The sequence below is a fragment of the Trachurus japonicus genome, chromosome 10, assembly GCF_045865225.1.
Source record: "Trachurus japonicus isolate A0001 chromosome 10, Traja_1.0".
Taxonomy (NCBI): domain Eukaryota; kingdom Metazoa; phylum Chordata; class Actinopteri; order Carangiformes; family Carangidae; genus Trachurus; species Trachurus japonicus.
In genome coordinates this window covers 25,676,267-25,695,890 of record NC_140916.1, presented here as the reverse complement: position 1 = coordinate 25,695,890, position 19,624 = coordinate 25,676,267, and the positions used below count along the sequence as shown (strand labels likewise).

At 41.1% G+C, this 19,624-nt stretch overlaps 2 protein-coding genes across 11 annotated transcripts in view; one reads left to right on the top strand and one right to left on the bottom strand.

The window, feature by feature from the left end:
* The window catches only part of LOC146980142 (uncharacterized), a 41,844-nt gene extending 27,225 nt beyond the window's left edge, over positions 1-14,619 (top strand). For 4 of the 10 annotated variants that reach the window (XM_085788390.1, XM_085788389.1, XM_085788384.1 and 1 more), the window contains 7 exons: positions 1,672-1,851; positions 2,218-2,450; positions 3,388-3,517; positions 4,597-4,728; positions 6,541-6,784; positions 7,573-7,641; positions 9,768-14,619. In XM_085788390.1, coding sequence (XP_085644516.1) covers positions 1,672-1,851; positions 2,218-2,450; positions 3,388-3,517; positions 4,597-4,728; positions 6,541-6,784; positions 7,573-7,641; positions 9,768-9,943 — 1,164 coding nt within the window. In that variant the 3' untranslated portion in view covers positions 9,944-14,619. Of the gene's footprint in view, positions 1-1,671; positions 1,852-2,217; positions 2,451-3,387; positions 3,518-4,596; positions 4,729-6,540; positions 6,785-7,572; positions 7,665-8,741; positions 8,810-9,767 lie in introns of all 10 variants that reach the window. The other 6 variants (XM_085788392.1, XM_085788391.1, XM_085788388.1 and 3 more) reach the window with 3 other exon arrangements.
* On the bottom strand, positions 13,809-18,616 carry LOC146980141 (ankyrin repeat and SOCS box protein 12-like). The gene is made up of 4 exons (XM_085788393.1): positions 18,410-18,616; positions 17,702-18,025; positions 15,829-16,357; positions 13,809-15,730 (listed from the first exon to the last, which is right to left on the bottom strand). Exons 2-4 carry the CDS (start codon positions 17,984-17,986, stop codon positions 15,585-15,587), a joined length of 960 nt encoding a protein of 319 aa, XP_085644519.1. The 5' UTR covers positions 17,987-18,025; positions 18,410-18,616; the 3' UTR covers positions 13,809-15,584.
* Positions 18,617-19,624: the final 1,008 nt, after the last annotated feature.

The following is a 19,624-nucleotide window of genomic DNA, read 5'->3' as shown; positions in this document are numbered from 1 at the left end:
CTCATGAATCATGATTAAGTGACGAGCTGGAATTCACACCTAATAAAATTAAACAAAAAGCCTTTTCCCATTTCAGCTTGGAAAAGCTTTTATAAGGATTCAAAACATGACAGTTTACATTATAAATCTTGATAGGTTTTTTACATCAAGAATTAAACAATTTAATTCAACAAATTCTAAATTCACCACCATAATGTTGATTCACTTTTGTGAATATCCCAAAGCTAACAATGGCTTCTTTAGAGTTTAGAAGAAACAAGTAACTATGGGAAGAGAAGATAAATGGTTGTTGTGTGATGGACTGACAAACATACATTAAGACTTCCAGTGATGACAAACCAGGTGTATAGTTACTTGGTTTATGAAAAGGAACAGGCCATAGTCATAATTTGACAGTATCTTACAGCTGTTTGTTCACCAATAGCATTAAAAATATAACATTGATTGGTACTATTATTAGTCAGTTGCCATCAGTTTGTCTTCCTGTTGATTATGTTAAAATACACAGTTGCCCATATAGTTGGAGTAATTTTTTTCCAGACATTCCTCTTTTAAGTTTTATTATACGGTTCATTGTGGTTTAATTATTACAGTGATGTTTGGAAGAGATTGATCAATAAAGTTTTGCGATAGATACACTTTGTCTAAGAATAAATCACACTATCACAATCACTTCATGAGAAGAGGTAAAAGAAAAAAAAATTCCAACTGTCTGGGCAACCATGTAGATAGAAAGATATATTAGTTCAAGTAAGATACAAAATTCAGTTTTTCAGGTGGTTAGTTGGTCTTTGCTAGTTGAATACAGGACTTTACTTTTACTCTCACATCTAATTATCTTCCCTTAATCCTTTGCATCCCTGTACTATTACAAGAGAAGCAGGTGGTCTTAAGGGTAAATTTCACCGTCTCACTGCAACCTTTGCAAATTGTTTTCACATCAGCGAAGAGGGTAAAAGGTTTTTTGAAATTGGGAAAGATAATTAGAGGAGAAATGTGCTTGAGAGTCTCTGCACATGTTAAGTCAGAGTGCCAGAAATGCTTCTTGTCTTCATGTACAACAAATATCCACACAGTCATTTGTGCTTTTAATTCCTCATGAAAACGTGCATGACTTCAACATGCCATACACAAAATTTCTCCCTACTGCTTAAATTGTGATAATTTTGATTTGGCTTAACTTCAAGAAACAAAACAAAAAGGCTTAGAGTGTGTATTGTTGTGTATTTCACAAAGACAACAGAGAGAATTCTGGGTGGTGGAGTGTGAAATAGCAAAAACCTACCACTTACAGCAGATCTTTTCCAAAGCCTCAGGGTGTGCCAGAGCTTCAGGGCCAAAGCTTCAGGGCATTTAATTTACCACAAGAATTGGACTGACAAATTGGGACCACAGTTCAACCTACACAAAGTGTTTTTTGAGTCTATAAAGGCTTCCAGAGAGTCATAGTTCATTTTAATTTAAATAAATTATATTTAGTGAATTACTTGACATGTTTATTACAAAGAATTAACAAAAGTTGGGAAGATGGAGATCTGGTGAAACAAGCTAAAAGGTAGATTGCACATTTCTGCATCGTTTACTGACTCATAATCACAAAATATGACCTGGCACTTACACTGTATCTTCTTTGAAAAGCTCATCATTGTTGTTTTACTTGTCTTGTTGCAGGGCTACCTACGCCAGTGCAGGAAGCGTGTGGACATGTTCAATGATGACCAGCTCAAGGTCATCTTCGGCAACATCGAAGACATCTACCGCTTCCAGATGGGCTTTGTGAGAGACTTGGAGAAACAGTACAACACAGAGGAACCGCACCTCTCTGAAATTGGACCATGTTTTTTAGAACACGTAAGCTCAAATGTCATAAATATCCTCCTTTTTTTATTTAGGTCTGATAAAAAATGAACAGACATTTACACACTGTCCAGCTGAGAGCAGCCATAATTGCTAATAATTGGGTTAGGCCTGTTATCTCAAGATCAGAACTTAATTATCTCGTCATCTTGAGATAACAGTTAAGTTGTGAAGATAATTAAGTCACCAGCAAACAGTTTATCTCCAGATAACGAGATAATTAAGTCATGATCTTGAGAAAACAGCCCTAATATAAATTTTAGCAGCCGTAGCCGTTCCTCTGTATCGGCTTCTCCGCAATATGTCTTATCGAAGGTAGGATTCATTGATCATGTACGTCTCTGCTCCTTTCCTCTACAGCAAGATGGGTTTTGGATCTATTCAGAATACTGTAACAACCACTTGGATGCCTGTATGGAGCTGAGTAAGCTGATGAGGGATGGCAGGTACCAGCACTTCTTCGAGGCCTGTCGCCTCCTACAGCAAATGATTGACATCGCCATCGACGGCTTCCTGCTCACCCCTGTCCAGAAAATCTGCAAATATCCACTTCAGTTGGCCGAGCTTCTGAAATACACTGCACAGGAGCACAGGTACTCTACACCGGGTTCAAGATCACATTTAATCTGCTGATTGTGTCGCTGTTTGATGGCCAGTTCATTTGTTTCTAAAAAGAATCTATTACTGGTGCATCATTGTGCTCCAGATGCATTGTGTTGTGATGCAGCTGTTGCAGGTGTTGGGTTCATTCTGGCGGAGCGGTGATCATCCATGCATGAACTGAAACAAATGTTGTTTTGCTCTGTTGCCTGTGAATGTTTAAGAGGACATCATTTAATGGAAGGAACCTATACAACAGCGCTGCGTTGCATAAGCGAGGCAGATCGTTTTCATATCTATGTCACGGCCATGGGATTATTACGTAGAAGTCTGTATATAAATAGATTGTAGATTAAATATGAATTTGAGCTTTTGCTGGCACACGTACAAACGTCGACGTTCCACAAGCTGCACACGCAGCTCAGAAGCACAATAGACAATCTAAACATTTGCAGATGATCTCTCGCAAAACAGACGCACATGCGAGCATCCAGATGTGCAAACTCATGCGTGCAAACCCACAGAAACATGGTGTAAGTGATTCAGCGTGTCTCAGCCAGCTCCAGGTCATTCACAAACCACGCATTCTCAGCCAGAGAGGGATAGGTGCCAGCTCTGCCAGCGAGGCCTGCCAGATCACAGTGTTTGACTGTTAGGAGCTGTGGAGAATCTGCCAGATATAGGCCTGCTCCCTGTCACACACACAGCACTGTCACACACACACACACACACACATGCATTATCTGAGGATTGGATCCATAGCACATCTAAGCCAGAGGGATAAATTCAACTCAGTTAGCAAAGATGCAGCCAGAGTTAACTGTAGTCAGAGAAAATGGCTGATTGGAATTAAGTAGTGGTGTGTTTTTTTGACTGTGCTGAAACAGACCTACAGCTTTAATAAATGATGTATTTACATTGTATCCATAGTGACTATCGATACGTGGCGGCAGCCCTGGCAGTAATGCGCAACGTCACTCAGCAGATCAATGAGAGGAAGAGGAGGCTGGAGAACATCGACAAGATCGCCCAGTGGCAAGCCTCTGTTCTGGACTGGGAGGTATGTAGTATGTGCTGCTTCTGACTGTGGTGCACTTACAAAGTATCTGATGTCCACTGATGTCTCCGATCTGGTCTGTTTAGCCTAGTATGTATAGTGAAGGGAAGAAGTTACATTTAACTCAATATCACCAAACCCACTCATTCAATATGTTTAAAATGTTTAAGGCACATTGATAATACATTTTGTAATATTCTGTAAATCTAATCATGAAAATGCTCCTCTCAGACAAACACAATGATATCTTTTATTCAATGTTGCCATCACTGAATGTAGAAAGTTTTAAACAACCTGAAGTCTGCTTGGGGAAAACATTTCATTCAGTGTTTGTTCATGCTTGAAATTCTTTTGAATTTTTAAAATGTTTTTATTTTTAACGAACTGGAAATGACCTCCTTTAGACCCAGACACAAGGTTGTGTGGCCTGACTGCTATAATATAAAACACACTCTACATCTGTTAAAGGTGGATTCAGATAGTTATGAATGTTATAATTTAGTTTGGATGCTTGTGTTAAGTACACGCTTTTTTGACAGAGTAAACAAGAGTAAACAAAATGAAAATCACAATATTTGACCATTTTTGTTTCCAAAATGTACACTTTACTTGATTTGAAAATACATCGGTGGTCCCAGTATTGGTCTACTCATTCCTATTTTGAATGAGTAGGTGTGTTCATTTTCACAAGTTTAAATACAGAAGAGTGCAAATTCCGACACATCCATAGAGCCTAGTGTGGGTTAAGCTGCTGAAAGGCAGCAGCATACATTTACCATAATGCAACTTTATAGATTCTTTTGTTGGACTTCCCTGTCTGGTACACAGCCATGTCTTAGTAACTCAGTGTTTCCATATATAAAGTGAGCTCTCTGTAAAAAAAAACAAAAACTGAGGCCTGTCTGATGACATCATCGGGGTTAATTTCTCAGACTTGATCAAGCTGTTTCAGAGCCTCAGAGGACCACACCAACTGTTTTCACAGGATGAGATGAGATAACTAATCTTTGTTTGTGCCATAAGTTTTTTTTTACAACAATGTATCTTCTTTTATGTGTGTGTGTGCATGTGTGTGTGTCTAGGGGGATGATATCTTGGACAGGAGCTCAGAGCTCATCTACACTGGGGAGTTGTCATGGATCTATCAGCCGTATGGACGCAGCCAGCAGCGAGTCTTCTTCCTCTTTGATCACCAGCTGGTCCTCTGTAAGAAGGTAGGAGCTCTCTCTCTCTCTCTCTCTCTCTCTTTGTCTCTTTGTTCACTTTCCTCCCTTGTATTGGAAGTCTTTGTTGGCTGAAAACAAGCTGATAAGCCAAAACTCTCCCTCAGCCTTGTTTTCTTGAAAGTCGTGTGTATCACATGCCCGGTGACGGAGATGCTCAAAGACAATGTGACTTCCTTAGCCTTACTCGAGAGCTGCAAATAGATTACATAATCCTGTGTGAGGCGCACCAGCGCTCGGTGGAGATGCGTTCAACTCCTCAGCACCTTTCACAAAATGGAGCTGTGGTAGTTTGGGCTCCAATGCACCAGGGCTGTGCTCTCCTGTCAGACGGATGTTCACGCTCGGCTGGACGCGGCAATACATGCACACAGAGACGAATACACAGATGCAGACAGACACTTACACACAAAAACACACACAGGCTGAATAAATGCATCATCCCAGGCGTACACACTCACACGTGTACAGACAGGGGAACAATCATTTCACCATAACACACACACACACACACACACACACACAAGCACCCAGAAAAAATATAGCACATATTAATACACTGTCTTTGTGCGTCTCTGTCTTTCCCTCTGACCTCCCCCCTCCTCCCTCCTTCTATCACATTTGAACATCTCTGGCACCAGAGATAAACTCCACCGTGCCTGCACACATGTGCCTCAGTTTTTCTGGTCCAATAAATAAAAGCCAAAGCTCCAAGACACACTACGTTATGAATTCTACTGTAGTTCTTGTTCTACACTCCAGTACAACATGTGTAATGGCAGCCCTTAGGGTGTGTTAGTAGCACGTTGCATGCACCCTTCCATCTTTTTCTCTCATCTCCTCCTTATCAGCGCACGAATACGGATTTGTCTCTGCATGCTTGTTAAAATATCCCTGCTCCTTTTTTCATTTTACCCTCCTTGACCTCAGAGTGAGACTGGATGTTATTTGTTCTTGAGGCAATGGTCACGATGACGATTTATTTTTATTCCTGCGAGTTACATCGAGTTATGCTCATTCGTGCTTGATGTACTGGTGCACAGCAGGAAGAGTTAGTCAATTAATTGACTTGGCGACTGGCCGAAAATTACTACTACTTCAAAACTATTTTGAGGATTGATTAATCCATCAAAGTAATTTTTCACACTAAAGTGCCAAACGTTACGTTTGTACAACTTCTCCAGTGTGACAGTTTGCTGCTCTTCTTTGTCGGATGTGACAGTTAACTGAATATTTTTTTGGGGACTTAACAAACAAGACATCGTGTCAAACTGTGGGAGATTGTGATTCACTCTTCAATTGTTTAATACATTAATAATTGACAGATAAATTACTGATGAAAATAATCATTAGTTGCAGCCCCTGTGCTGGTGTATCTGAAAAATTTATAGATTCAGTTTTCATTGTTTTTGTATATTTTATGAGGCTACTGTGGTTCTACAATCAAAAACAATATTAAGAAAGTCTGTCAACAAAGACGGAGCTCCATAAACTCTCATAGCATCTGCAAAACAAATATGATTTATTAACTGTATGTGGGTTAGTCTGTGTAAAAGCCTCTGTTAAAATAATATTCTTGCTTTTCTGTGATACCTAGTGAGGAGCAGGTTCACTGAAATTTGGCTTCCTGCTATGTGTGTGCAAGGTGTTTGTATGTTTGGGCAGCAGATGGAAAGGTTGCATAAGAGAGGCTCTCAGGACACCAAGGGAAGGCTGCTTGTTGACACCTCTAATGTTCAGTGCACACAAACACAAAGAGACAGAGACACACATTAACGAGCATCTTCTTCTCCTCTCGCTCAGGATCTGATACGCCGGGACATCCTGTACTACAAGGGCCGCATCGACATGGACCGCTACGAGGTGCGGGACGCCATAGACGGGCGTGACGATGACTTCAACGTCAGTGTGAAGAACGCCTTCAAACTGTGCAACAAAGACAGCGAGGAGATCCACATCTTCCTGGCCAAGAAGCCGGAGGAGAAGATCCGCTGGCTCAGGGCCTTCCACGAGGAGAGGAAGATGGTGCAGGAGGATGAGAAAATCGGTTAGTCACGCACCTCCCTGTTTGGAAACTAGGGAGGTGCTTTTCATTCACAGCGGGCAGTGGAGCTTCCTGTTGTATTTCCTGAAGCGCATTGCAAGGGGACAAAACGCAAGCTTCCCAATGCAATGTTCGATCAGCTCTATTGTTTTGTGCGTTTTAAACAATGTTGCGTCTATCCTTAAAGCAGAAGTAAGTGATATATTTGTGTTAATATAAATCTTAAATAGTTGTATCTTCCGACAGCAATCACTTACATAGAGTGTTTGGTCTGAAACACGGGTCTGTCAGTCACTCTGCTCTGCTCTGAGCCGAGGAGAAAACATTTCTCGTATCCTACAGTTTTTATCCAATGAGGAGAGAGAACGGCATGCAGGGCTGTGTGTGCAGCCAAGGAACGCCGTGAATGTGGTGACGTAGGGACGAGGACTGTTATGGTGCGTTCAAGGAAACTCGTAACTCGTGATTTTCCGACCTGTGAAGTCGTACCAGTTCGATCTGGTACGAGTTCACGGGTCGGAAGTTACGAGTGGCCGTTATAGTGACTTTCACAGGTAAAACAGGTCGGAAAAACACGAGTGGGTTGCCTGAAACGCTACAAAGTCGTAAGTTGTGACTTGAAGCTGTAATTTACGGTTTCAAAAGCCTACCTGGAACGCAGCATTAGCCAAAACGACCGGATCGCTTACTTCTGCTTTAAGCCAAAGTAAAAAAGTAAACATCTCTTTTTTAAATGACCTACAACCTCTGTGTGAAACATTTAACACACATCCAATCTTACTGCTGTTTAGGTTTCGAGATCTCTGAGTACCAGAAGCGGCAGGCAGCCATGACAGTGAGAAAGGTGACCAAACAGAAAGGTGAGGCAACAAGAAGATATCAGGTGATTTCCTTTTTTTTTTCCTCGCTGCTGTGCTCTGTCTTCTCATCGCTGTTTACTCTTCCCTTAACCTGCTCTTTTTTCTTTTCACTTTCTACACTTTTTTTAAACACGCATACTTTGTTTATGAATGGACCTAGACTAGTCGTGTACTAAGTAAGCTAGAAAAGTCAAGTGAATTCATGCCGTCTCGCCACACTATTATCACTTTCGATATTTTCCATTTGAGTTAAATGTTGTTAAATGTCAGCCCATATGAGGATGACTTGGTATGAAGTTGTAAAGCAGCTGTTAAGCATCAATGAAAAGACAGAGGGCTGTTTGCATGAACTACTGAGTTTAAAGGGCGATACCAGCGTTCCTGACATGCGGGTCTTCTGTCACGCTTGTCTTGAAATGATTTAATACCACACCCTACTGTTTGCATTTTTTTCTTTTTTTGAGTTAGGGTGGTTGTTGGTGTTTTTCCCACATTCACAAAAAACCACTCTTTGAGCTTGTGAGTTTGTACAAATTGCACAGGTGTTGTATAGTTTTATTAACGCACCTAAATTGAACAACAAAAAGCCTTTACCTTGCATTGTGTGAATCCAGCACAATAGCCAGGATAGGATAATCATGTTACTTTCACTTCCTTTCTTTTTCTTCATTAGCTTTTTCTGTTTACCATACTCTGATGTCTGAAAAATATGGCAACAGCATGAACCCCAACAGTTACCAGCTATCTCAGTAACAGACAAACATGCCAAACAAGCTTTTCCGGGAAGCTAGTTGCTGACAAAGTCTTCAAGAGACAGAGGACCCACACGCTCAACCTGCTGGTATCATCCTTTAAGATTTAGCCATTTTAGAGCTAGGCTAGATGTTTGTACATTTACCATTACTGATGTTCTTGCTATTGCCAGTTTCACAATAAGCATGACCATCCATTAAGATATTAATTAATCAATGACCACTGCTGGAATGTTCTCTCTGACGTTAGGATCCCTGTAGATGTCTGTGAGAAGTAAATGTTGTATGTTTCTAAGTGCTGTATGTGTACATGGCTGGCACAAGGTGAAGTACTCTCTTGAATTTCAGATTCATTTATAGATTTCATCTTGAGAAAGAGGGCCATGTTGTATGGACATGGTTTGAAAATGATAAAGGTATATGCATTAGAGTTCTCCTTAGAGCTAGCACAATAAGATGCCATGGCAACTGCTAAGCAGCATTGGGAGGTGTTGTGATTAACGTTGGCATTGGAGCATGCAGTCACTGTCCAATCTGTTTACAAGCATTATCTTGACTATCCAAAATCAACAGGTCTCCACTAACACAATTATTGTGAACCCTTCTAACTGCTATAACAGTGTTTGGCAAAAATAGAAAAGAGGAAAAAAAAAAAGAAAATCCCCAATCGACACTGTTTCTCATCTTTTCATGTTTCTCTAAGATGCCATGGCAACTTTTGAATATTTCATCTCCAAATATTGATTGTATCAAATTTTTAATTACACTAGCAAATCTAGTTGTGATGCTTGTAGACTGTAGCTAAATGACATTGTAGACAGTAGTTAAGCGCATATTAACAGCTTTCTGTTGGCTCTATTTTCGCCACTCTTGTGTTCTCAAGTGTCGAGGGTGCTATTCAAACAAAAGTGCTGTCAACAAACATGGAAGAACAGTGTCCCTTGTCCAAATGCCTGGTGTCATCATTGTATCAGATGTAATCTGTTAGTTCTCTTGTTTGCCTGCCACAGAGTTTGATTGAATAGCATCTTTAGTCTCCCTTGTGTCATTGCTAGAGCTGAATTCCACTCTTCTCTCAATTCAGCTGTCATCGTATGATCATAACGTGTCATATCTCAGGTTTAATATGCAGGAATGTTTACACCGACGGCTCATTTTGTACGTCTTTGTGCCTGTTTTCTGTGGAAGCATGACTTGATGTTGTGTTGTTGTGTCTGCTGAAGATACAATACTGACAATGTTTCTTCTTTGCTACCCACCTCCCTTCTTTGTCTCCTTCGCTTTGTGCCCTGCACTGCCTCCTTGTCCCTTTCCCTCGCCCCTCCCCTCACAACCCCACCCTCCCTCTCGCTCTCTTTGCACCTGCCTCCCTAGGTGTAAACAGGTGCACGCCCCCCTCATACCCACCCCCCCAGGACCCCCTCAGTGCGGGGCAGTATGAGGTAACGGAGGACATGGCACAAGGAGAGGTTTTTGAATTCAGTCAATCCAAAAGAGGCCAGGCTCCTTTCTGGCAGAATTTTAGTAGATTAGCTCCATTTAAGAAATAGAGATACACAGACTCTTCTGAAGGACCAGCTATTTTTCTTAGAAGCACTAAACACTGGATGATCATGTCCCATGATGAAGAAAAATACAAAAAAAAAAACACACATACACAAGAGACTCCGAAGTTAAGGACCAATGTTAATATAGAGTATGATTTGAAGCAGCAAGAGGACTGAAGACTTGGATTAAAAAAATTGAGGAAAAAAATAAACTTTACAATTCATATATGTTAGTAACGTTCTTAGTTATCATGCTTCTCCAGTTGAGTCATCTGTCATGAACTCCTTCCCTCGGATTCTGCATATTCACGCCATCTGAATGTCCTGGAGTTATTGAGATTGTTACATGATTTCATTTTTATTCCATCATCTGGAAAGAAACACAAGGCCAATACAGGTCACTCCTAAAAAAAGTATGATTGTGTCCAAAAGCTGAGATCTTGCTGTGCTGCTATGTGAGATTGCTTGTTGCATTCTTCTGAATGTGAGATTGAATAATGACGGGGGCCTCAGCTACAACCGGTGGCGCGCCAAGGACCTGTGAAGCTCGATCGCCAGCGCCACCTTCTGAGTTAGATCCATCCCGCCGCTGATCACAGACTGGTCAGGCCATCTCTGCTCTACTGATGTCTGCATCTGGACCCCCCCCCCCTCCACCTCCCACCTCCCCGCCCCGCATTCATTCTCAACGCGCCATCCTCCTTTCTCTAGCTGTCTGCATACAGTAGCCTTCTCTTCACCGAGTCTGACGTTCACAGCTCTCTGCATCCCTCTCTTGTCCTCTCTATCTCTCTGCCCACCTGCTCAGCCTCTCTGAGTCAGTGGCTCTCAGAGGGAAGAGCTTCATTCCTTTGGAAACCTGCCATTGGCTATGATACGACAGGTCAGGGAACAAATCAATAGTCGGAACATCAATAGAATATTTACGTCCTCTCACCAACCACTCTTGACAGGGTATTCATATCCGATCACGCCGAGGGGCTGTGGGTTGCGTTTGACGGAGAGCTCGCCGCTCAGATGAAACAGCTGGGAGCAGGAGATAGGCAGGCTACGGTTCACCTGCCTTGTGTCAGAGCCCCTCCCCCACTCTCCCCAGAGACCACCCCTGTAGCACTGTGCTGGCAGCTCACTGGGTGTTTGGAAAGAGCACAGCCTACCTCCAGAAAATCCACTGAGAGCTAAAATTGAAGTTGATGCATTGGCCAAGGTCTAAAATAATATCTTTTTCATATCAGCTGTAAAAATGAAACAAAAAATAACAAAAAAAGACTTCCATCAGTTGACATAATTATTTTGTATTGCTCACACTGTAAAAAGCACAGTACATATTCAGTCTGAGGAGTACTTTATCTCTCATTTAAGTAGGGAGCAATGCAGTCGTGTGAGAAATTAGTACCCTAACCAGCACAAGGGGAAATGGTCAGAGAATGGAGGAATTTATAAAGACCAGAGTTGTAAAGTACACGGCGGAAAAGTGGAATTAATCTGTAGCATGCAGGTGTGCTCTGACAGATCCATACATCTCTAAAGGCTGCAGTTTCAAAATCTTGGCACCCCTTCCCCGGCACATTGTTCTCCAGATCTGATCCATGTTCTGGCAGTTAGCGCTGGCACCGTTAAGTGATTTGCGAAGGACTGTGGCCTGATCAAATTGATTCGATTCATCAACAAAAGTCCCACTGCAAGAGAGATCCCCACCGTAGAGTCCTTCAACCGAGGCATTAGGGAGGAGAAGATGTACTGAGGAGAAACTACCGATTTACACGCATCATGAAGGTGTATTCTTTTCTACAGTTGGAATGTAAGTGAAACATCTGTCCATGGTTTGTGATCATATTTTGACCTCAGATACAGAAGTACATTTTGTGTTGAATTATATCACCTGATGGACAGTACATATACAGTATGACAACTTGTGCAATGTGATATATCATTATATATCTTCACTATTCACTGCAACGTGATATGAAAGAGTTATATATCGTTCTATGTCATTTGTTTGCCTTCTTACAGGCCTTATAACCTATTGGAAAAAAGACCTTAGAATTGCTTTGTATGTTGTGTAATTTATGTTTTGTTTCAGTAAAGAAAGTTGAGAAATGGGTGAGTTGGCTGCTGGTGTCTGTAGAGATGGCTCCCAGTGAGATTGTTTTGGAAGATAATTTCCTCGTCTGGCACAGCAAAAAGATATGGTTCCCAGGCCATGATAACCTCAGGTCCCGTGTTATGCCCCACCCCAACAACCCCCCCTCCTCGTCCCCATCCCCCACCCCCTTACCTCCCAACTCCACGCCACCACCAGTACCAACATTCAGACACAAGCATGCAGGCTAACATACACACACATACACAACACATGCACAACACACATAGACACACACACATGCACATAATCATGCGCACTTGCTGGCCCGTTCTGCTGCGGAGAGGAGAGATGCTATCTAACAGTGCCTTCCAGCATTCCACTAGTGATTATCTATTCAGTTTCACAGGCAGATTTGAATTAGTCATGTATTTTCCCTTCAGTGTGGGACTTGCATCTCTCTCTCTCTCTCTCTCTCTCTCTTGCTCCCTCTCTCTCTCTTTCTCTCTCACTCTCTCTCTCCTTCTTTCTCTCTCATACACAGTGGGAATTCCTCGTTCCCCGGTGCATGAGATCAACTCGGACAGAAACTTAGAGGTCAGGCCTTTTCCATATAAGTAGATACTGTGCTGTCTGACTGAAACACTTTAAAACACCTTATTGTATTATATCACACTTACATAGCAGTAATTTTATTGCACAAAAAGAAGTTCATTCTTATTTCAGATGTTTAGAAGCTACATAGAGTTCCTTTATCTATTTAACATGCTGAGAGATGGTTTAATTTGAATATATAGTCTACTTAGGTTTCACTCTTCAAAGTATATTATTAACAGTGAGTTATGAATCAAAAGAAGAATCATCTATTTTACCTTTATCAGCTACACACTGTAAATACTGTAAAAAAAACAGATCATATATTTGGATATTGGTATTTTGCGTTGGAGACGAATGTTGTTCCAGTTCTAGCGTGCGGTAGACCTCAGTACCAGGTAAATGCATGCTTGTGGCATCCAATATTTTGCATGAGACTTAAGACAATTCTGAACAGATTGTTTAGTTTCATTTTAACTTCCGATGGGATTTTATTTTATTTATTTTATTTTATTTTATTCTTCTATTCCCAAAACGTGGAACCATTCACATGTGAACCCATGCCATCTCACTAACGGGAGTTATTTTCTCTGTCCACCTGTCTCCTGCTCACATTACAGGTTATAGATTCTGTTTTTATTTATTGTCAAGTAGAGTGGGAACGTCTCCCCCCAATGCTGAATCAAAGACTGAACTGTTGATAGGTGAAATGAAAGGCACTGATGCTCTCTTTGCCCAGATATAATGGGTAATATAAACTGTAACATTATTTTTAAACTTTCATTCTTTTCTTTTTTTTTCTTCTATTGACACCAATCAACACTGTCATGGTCCAAACTGCTGGTTATGTTTCTTTTTTTCTTTCTTTCTTTCTTTCTTTTTTTAAACTCCATTAACAGCTGAGGTAAAACGGGTATCATTTTTTTTATGAAAACAGTGAACCAAATAAGAGTTTGCACCGACCATGGGTGTTTGTGTATAGATTTGTAGCCAAGCAGAAGAGCTGAATAAATGCGAAACCTCTTGGGATGAGCTAAAAATAAACATAATCCTGAAGACACACACACACACACACACACACACACACACACAGATACACACACACTACTGCATTGCAATTCATATCATGCTCTTTTCGTTTCAGATGACAAATGATTCTTTGAAGTACAATGACTTGACAGTGCAAATTAATTCCTCACTTGTATTTATTGAATGCAGTATTAAATAACACCATTTTGGCCATATTGTTAAAAGGATGTATATATTGGTTTTATTTTTATTTTTTTTACATAATTATCAGTCTGACCTTGTACTGCGAGCTGAGAGGACAGCCTTCTGAACAGTGTTTTTTTTTCTTTCTTTTCTTTTTTCTTTAATCTCTCTTCTGGTCATAAAACCAAGACAGTCAAGTTAGCTGACTGTCCAGAGTTTACTCGGATGTCTGTAATTTCTTTTAGTCCAGGGTGTACATGAGCCAGTAACCGCGTTCACTCACATTTAGCATAACAACATCTTCAGTAGGAGCTCCTTGCAGTTGGTTATGCAGTCCTGAGTTGTTTCAGAATAGTCAGGGTACAACAGAGTCTTCAATGAGCCATACATGGACATGGTGTTCAGTGACAACAAGGTAAACAGAAGACTGACATCTCACTTTTGAAATCTATTCATTGTATATTACCATCTAGTTTGAGGTCTGGATTTTCGCCTATCACAGAAGAACTTATCTCACAGTATCAACATCCTTTGTCACCATATGCAAACATTTGTCATTTTCTTTCTTGCAGCCCTTTGAGTTGGATTATTTGTTGTAGAAATGAAAAATCTTAAAAAGTAATGCCTATTCAATCCAGAAACTGTGAATGGGAGAGTGGAGATGTCAACTGTATGTACATTATATGTTTTGATGTAATCAGAAGCACTGGGAATATGTTGTACTTCGCTGTAAAAATCAATCCATATCTGATATAGCTGTACTTTTGTTGAAAATAAAACCTCTACAGAACTGCGTGTCAAGGCGTCAAAGTGTGAGTGAGGGCATTGTGCTGGGTTTCCTGTCGTGTGACATCATTTCCTGTTTGTTAGGCCCCCATTCCCAACAGCTGACACATTAAATCCTGGACATAATACAAATGAAAGGGCCGTGCTTAGAATTAAAAACATAAGATTAGATAACACCATTATCAGACAAGCAAAAGAAAAAAGAAATTCAACAAACTTCCAACCACAAATTGTACCCTGAAAATAACTACGCTGTAATCAATAAGTAATGAGACTTATGCAAATATATTCTCCCAGTTGGCCGTGCTGAAGTGCGGGCTGATCGCTCCACTTCCTAATGTTTTGAAGTCCACAGATGCAAGACTGTTTTTCAGGCAAGATCTAAGACGTCCTGGTGTGATGCAGACAGTGTGTGTGTGTGTGTGTCCCTACAGTTGTGTCTGGATGTCTGAGCAACTGCGGTGAGACCATGGATTTGTGTAAAGATACCTGTAATAAGGGCAGAGTCAAAGGTTACACAAGGAGGTAGGCTACTAATAGATCAAAACTGCCCACAGGAAGCTTTCCACTGCATGTGGACAAGAGCAATATGCAGTGTTACTGTGGTCTCTAGTGGTCAGCCATGGTGTTACACTTACTAAGGATATGGAAGGCAGATTTTCCAAAACGCAAGACCTAAAAATATCTACGGTATACAAATTTCAGCTATCACAAAGTTAAATCTTAATAAATAAATAACAAAAAGAAAAATAATTTACAGCACTGTGACAGCACAGTAACTTCAAAAAGAAACCACAGAAAAATATTTTTTAAAAAGTGTGCACTTTGAGATTGGTTGTGTGAGTGTCTGTTATCTTGTTTTGTTGGAAAAACATGGCAAAGCCAAAAATCAATTATCCAGTCATCTGTGTAAAGCAACAAGGTAAAAAGAAATTCACTTCTCATTTCTCCCGACACTAGCACATGGCATCATATGAGTTCAGAGGTGTCATGCTTCAGGTAGTTTCTCAGGATTAGAGGAATATCCAAACTGTCGATGGCCGGTTCTTTATTAGCACAGGAGATGTGTCCTCGAATTGCCAGACGAGTCTGAGACATCAGTGTTTTGGGACAAACTGGAGCAGAAGCAGAAAAAAACACAGGTGGATCAACATTTGCATTTTGTGACATTTCATAGAACAACTAACTGAAAGCTCTGTGATCAGTGTCTCACCTCTTTCCTTGAGCAGCAGCAGCAGAGCTTCATTCTGCTTTGTTGTCTTGTCTATGATCAGTGTAGGTAGATATACATCTGCCCCAAAGTCTATGAGAAGCTGGATATACTCCACCCCACAGCCATAGCGGAGACACACCTCCAGAACTGTCTTTGGCTGCTTTATTCTGGCCAGCATCTTGTCATCTGTACAGTTATAGTTGGGATTGGCCCCATGCAGAAGGAGCAGTTTAAAGCAGTCCAGGTGTCCATAAACAGCTGAGATATACAGGGGCCCTCTGCAGGCCGTGGCGTTGGACGCCCACTCGGGTACTTTGGGCCTGACGTCCACCTCGGCTCCAAACCGCAGCAGCTCTCGGAGCACGTCCACGTCACCCTCCCGGGCGGCAGTCAGCACTGGAGAGCAGTTGTTGTACTGACTGCCATTGGGATCTGCCCCAGCCTTTAGCAGAGCAACCACACAGTCCAGATGTTTCCCACTGACAGCTGTGAACAAAGGCGTCTGGGCTTTCACATCCAGGCTGTCGATCTTGATTCAAACACAGGACAACACCAACAAGGGTTAGCACTAGGAAACACAAACATGGCGATTTGCAGTTTGATGATCCCCAAATTGATGGTGCTTGGTAGATGACTAGCTAGCCACTGTCTTTGACTGGCTGTCATTTGTTGCTGAGCAGATATTGTGCAATGAGTAGGCCTATAGCTGTACTTTGTCACTGAAAACAGTTGTCTTGCATCTGGTAAGACTACTGATAACAGCAGAGTTAGATGGATCCAAACAAGCTCTGTTAAGAGTATTTAAGGCAGAATGAATGTATGATGGCTACTTAATTTGCACATTAATGTTCATCATGTTTAATGTTTTGATGTGTTTTTCTGTTTTGTATTTGCAAATCTTATGAAGCAATTTGTCTTGATCCAAGCTAAATTACTAAGAAAGACAAGTAAGGAAAACTGAAAACTGAGATTAACTGCACAGTTGGTTAATGTTTTAAAATGGACTTGTCACTTCTAGTTAACTCTGTTATATTGGACGTAGTAATTTGATTAATTCATAGCTTTCTATGTAGATAGTCACCTTAAGTCCCGTGGTGACCTGAAGGTCACTTTTGATTGTGTGAATCTGCTTGACACCTGTTTGTGAGTGGCACTTGACGTCTTAATTAGCAATTCGTGAGCTTAGAATTATAAGGTTCTATCTCCATTTTTTTCAAAATTGAGTTTTTTGCATAATATCATCCATTAGTGGTCTGTTAATGCCTGTGTGGTGTTATTTTTAAATTTTCAACATTTTTTAAATTAGTTATTCATAAAATAAAAATGTTCTATCAACCAAAACACAAGCCGAGTTGGAACTTTGATGCTCAATATCTCGGAACTACCCAAAACGGAGATAGAACCCTATAATTCTAAGCTCACGAATTCAAGCGGAAGTCATAACACAATCACATTTAAGTCAGAGATTGGTCAAGTAGATGGGTAATTGTAGAGTAGCCTACTTTGTGTAATTATACACTAATGAAAAATAATTATGAATTATACTAAGATCCCCCCCAATCCTACAGACCAGTCCTTTATTGTGCAAAGTGTAAAATGTGATGAAAATATCCCCTCTTATTTCTTTCTCCTCAGGGAGAAGCTGCTGGAATAATGTAGGTACGATTCTTGGCTTTTAAATGAAAAGTGTGAGGGCTGAGTGCAGTACATAATTTTGGTTATTAAACAGGATACTTGTATCCATTACACCCACCACCAGCAGGCACAGCTGCTCTGTCCTGAACGCCCCCTCCACACCTACTCTCAAAACTCCATCTCATCAGTCACATTTGAAGTTGTCCAACAAACTGCTCTCTCTCTCTCTACATCTCACCTCTGCACCGTGCTCCAACAGCAACTCCAGGCACCTCAGGTGTCCAAGAGCGGCAGCAGTGCGCAAGGGTGTCACTGGCACGCCCCACCCGCTCCGAGCATTGATAGATCTCCTGTAAATCTCCTGAGAAAGAAGCTCAGAGAGCAGAGACACGTCGTCGCTGCTCACGGCGTTGTTCAAGGCCTGACACTGCTCATTGTCCTCATCCTCTTCCTTAGGCTGCAGCAGGGAGAAGATCTTAGAAATGTCCATCAAACTCATGTTGACAGCTTGGCCCAGAACCATAATGTAACTCCAGGCTAGAGCAAGTCAAAGCCCTTCCATCTGCAGTGACAAAGAGAGATGATGATGCACTGAGACACATACACAGCTGAAATAATCTTGTGTTTTTGAGTTATTTTTGTTACATATGGCCTTTAACAAGTTTTGCCATGAAAGCTTATGGCAGTTTCCCACCAAGACATACAGTACAAAGCCAATGCAGTTTGTTGTTTACACGATACAATATACTTAATATACAACAAATCAAAGTAATATAGCCAACATAGACAGAGCAGCAGGCTTCAAACCACACAAACACAACAACTACACAAAATGAATACTTTCCCACTAAGGGTCCACAGACTTTGCTCAGTGTAGAAACAAAGTTACAAGGTTTGTGTCAACAGCTGCGCACAGATAGCGACTGTAATAAGACACTTGTCTTACCTTGTTGATAAATGATGTTATTTCCAAAAATGTGAGATGTTGAAATCTTTCAAATTTCCATTACAAGTCACGTGGGAGATGGAAAGAAAGGTCCTACAAGTGGTCTGTGATGTTTGTACAGAACCTGTGAGTTGTGAAGTGCGGTCTGGTGTGTGTGTGTGTGTGTGTGTGTGTGTGTGTGTGTGCGTGTGTGTGCGTGCGTGCGTGCGTGCGTGTGCGTGTGTGTGTGTGTGTGTGTGTGTATGTGTATTAGCCAACAGAGGGGGCAGAGCTCCTTTCTGGGGGGTGGGGGCTAATTTTAGGCCACAGATGGGCCTGCCTAAACTTCCATTCTTGGAGAGTCATAGCTCAGGTTTATAATTAGAAAGGTGATAGACTTGTGACACTCAGGCTGTGATTGGTGAGTGTGACTTTGTCTTTCTCAGTGTCCTGGATAAAAACAAAAATGAAATGGAGACATCTATGTGTGTGTGTCAGGTCTGTGGTCAGCATGGAAAAATTCTTCAGCAGCAGGCACCAGGAAAAACAACAGCCCATAACTGCTTTTCTCTATTCCCCAGTGAGATGATGACACCAAATTATCTATGAGAAAGGAAGTTTTTCAGATCTATGTGTCCTGTTATCACCCCGTCCTCCTGATTCACACCAAGGCTGCCATTTTAGTATGTGTCAGCTGCATGACTGTCAGAAGCTTTAGAGGAGCAGCTAAGCAGCTGTTTCTCTGCCAAACCCACCATGTCTGTGAACTGCCCCATGTATAGAAGGAAGGTTGCGACACACCACATTCTTTCAGCAGATGGCACAAGAGTCCAGATTCCTGGCATTGTACGGACCTTTACTTATTTTATGTGTATAGGCTAAACTTGATAGACATTGTTCTAAGTTCAGTTTAATGCAAATCTACAGACCCAAGAACAGTGACAAAACAGAAGAGCAATTAGCAATTGTATTATGATAATACAAGCCTTTTTCATTGTAGACATTTTGACTCATCACAGTAGGAAAAGTACAGGTGTAAGTAATAGCATTAATTGTGGTTCCAACCTGCAGCCCTGGCAGTGTGAAAATAAGATAATATCAACAGGCAGTATTTTTGAACCAAAGCCAACACAAGAAATTCAGTCAGTAATTAATGATGCCTCTGGAAAAACCTATAAGCTACTTTTATTTATTTATTTTTGCTGGAGGCAAATTGCAATCATTATTATCATTGCT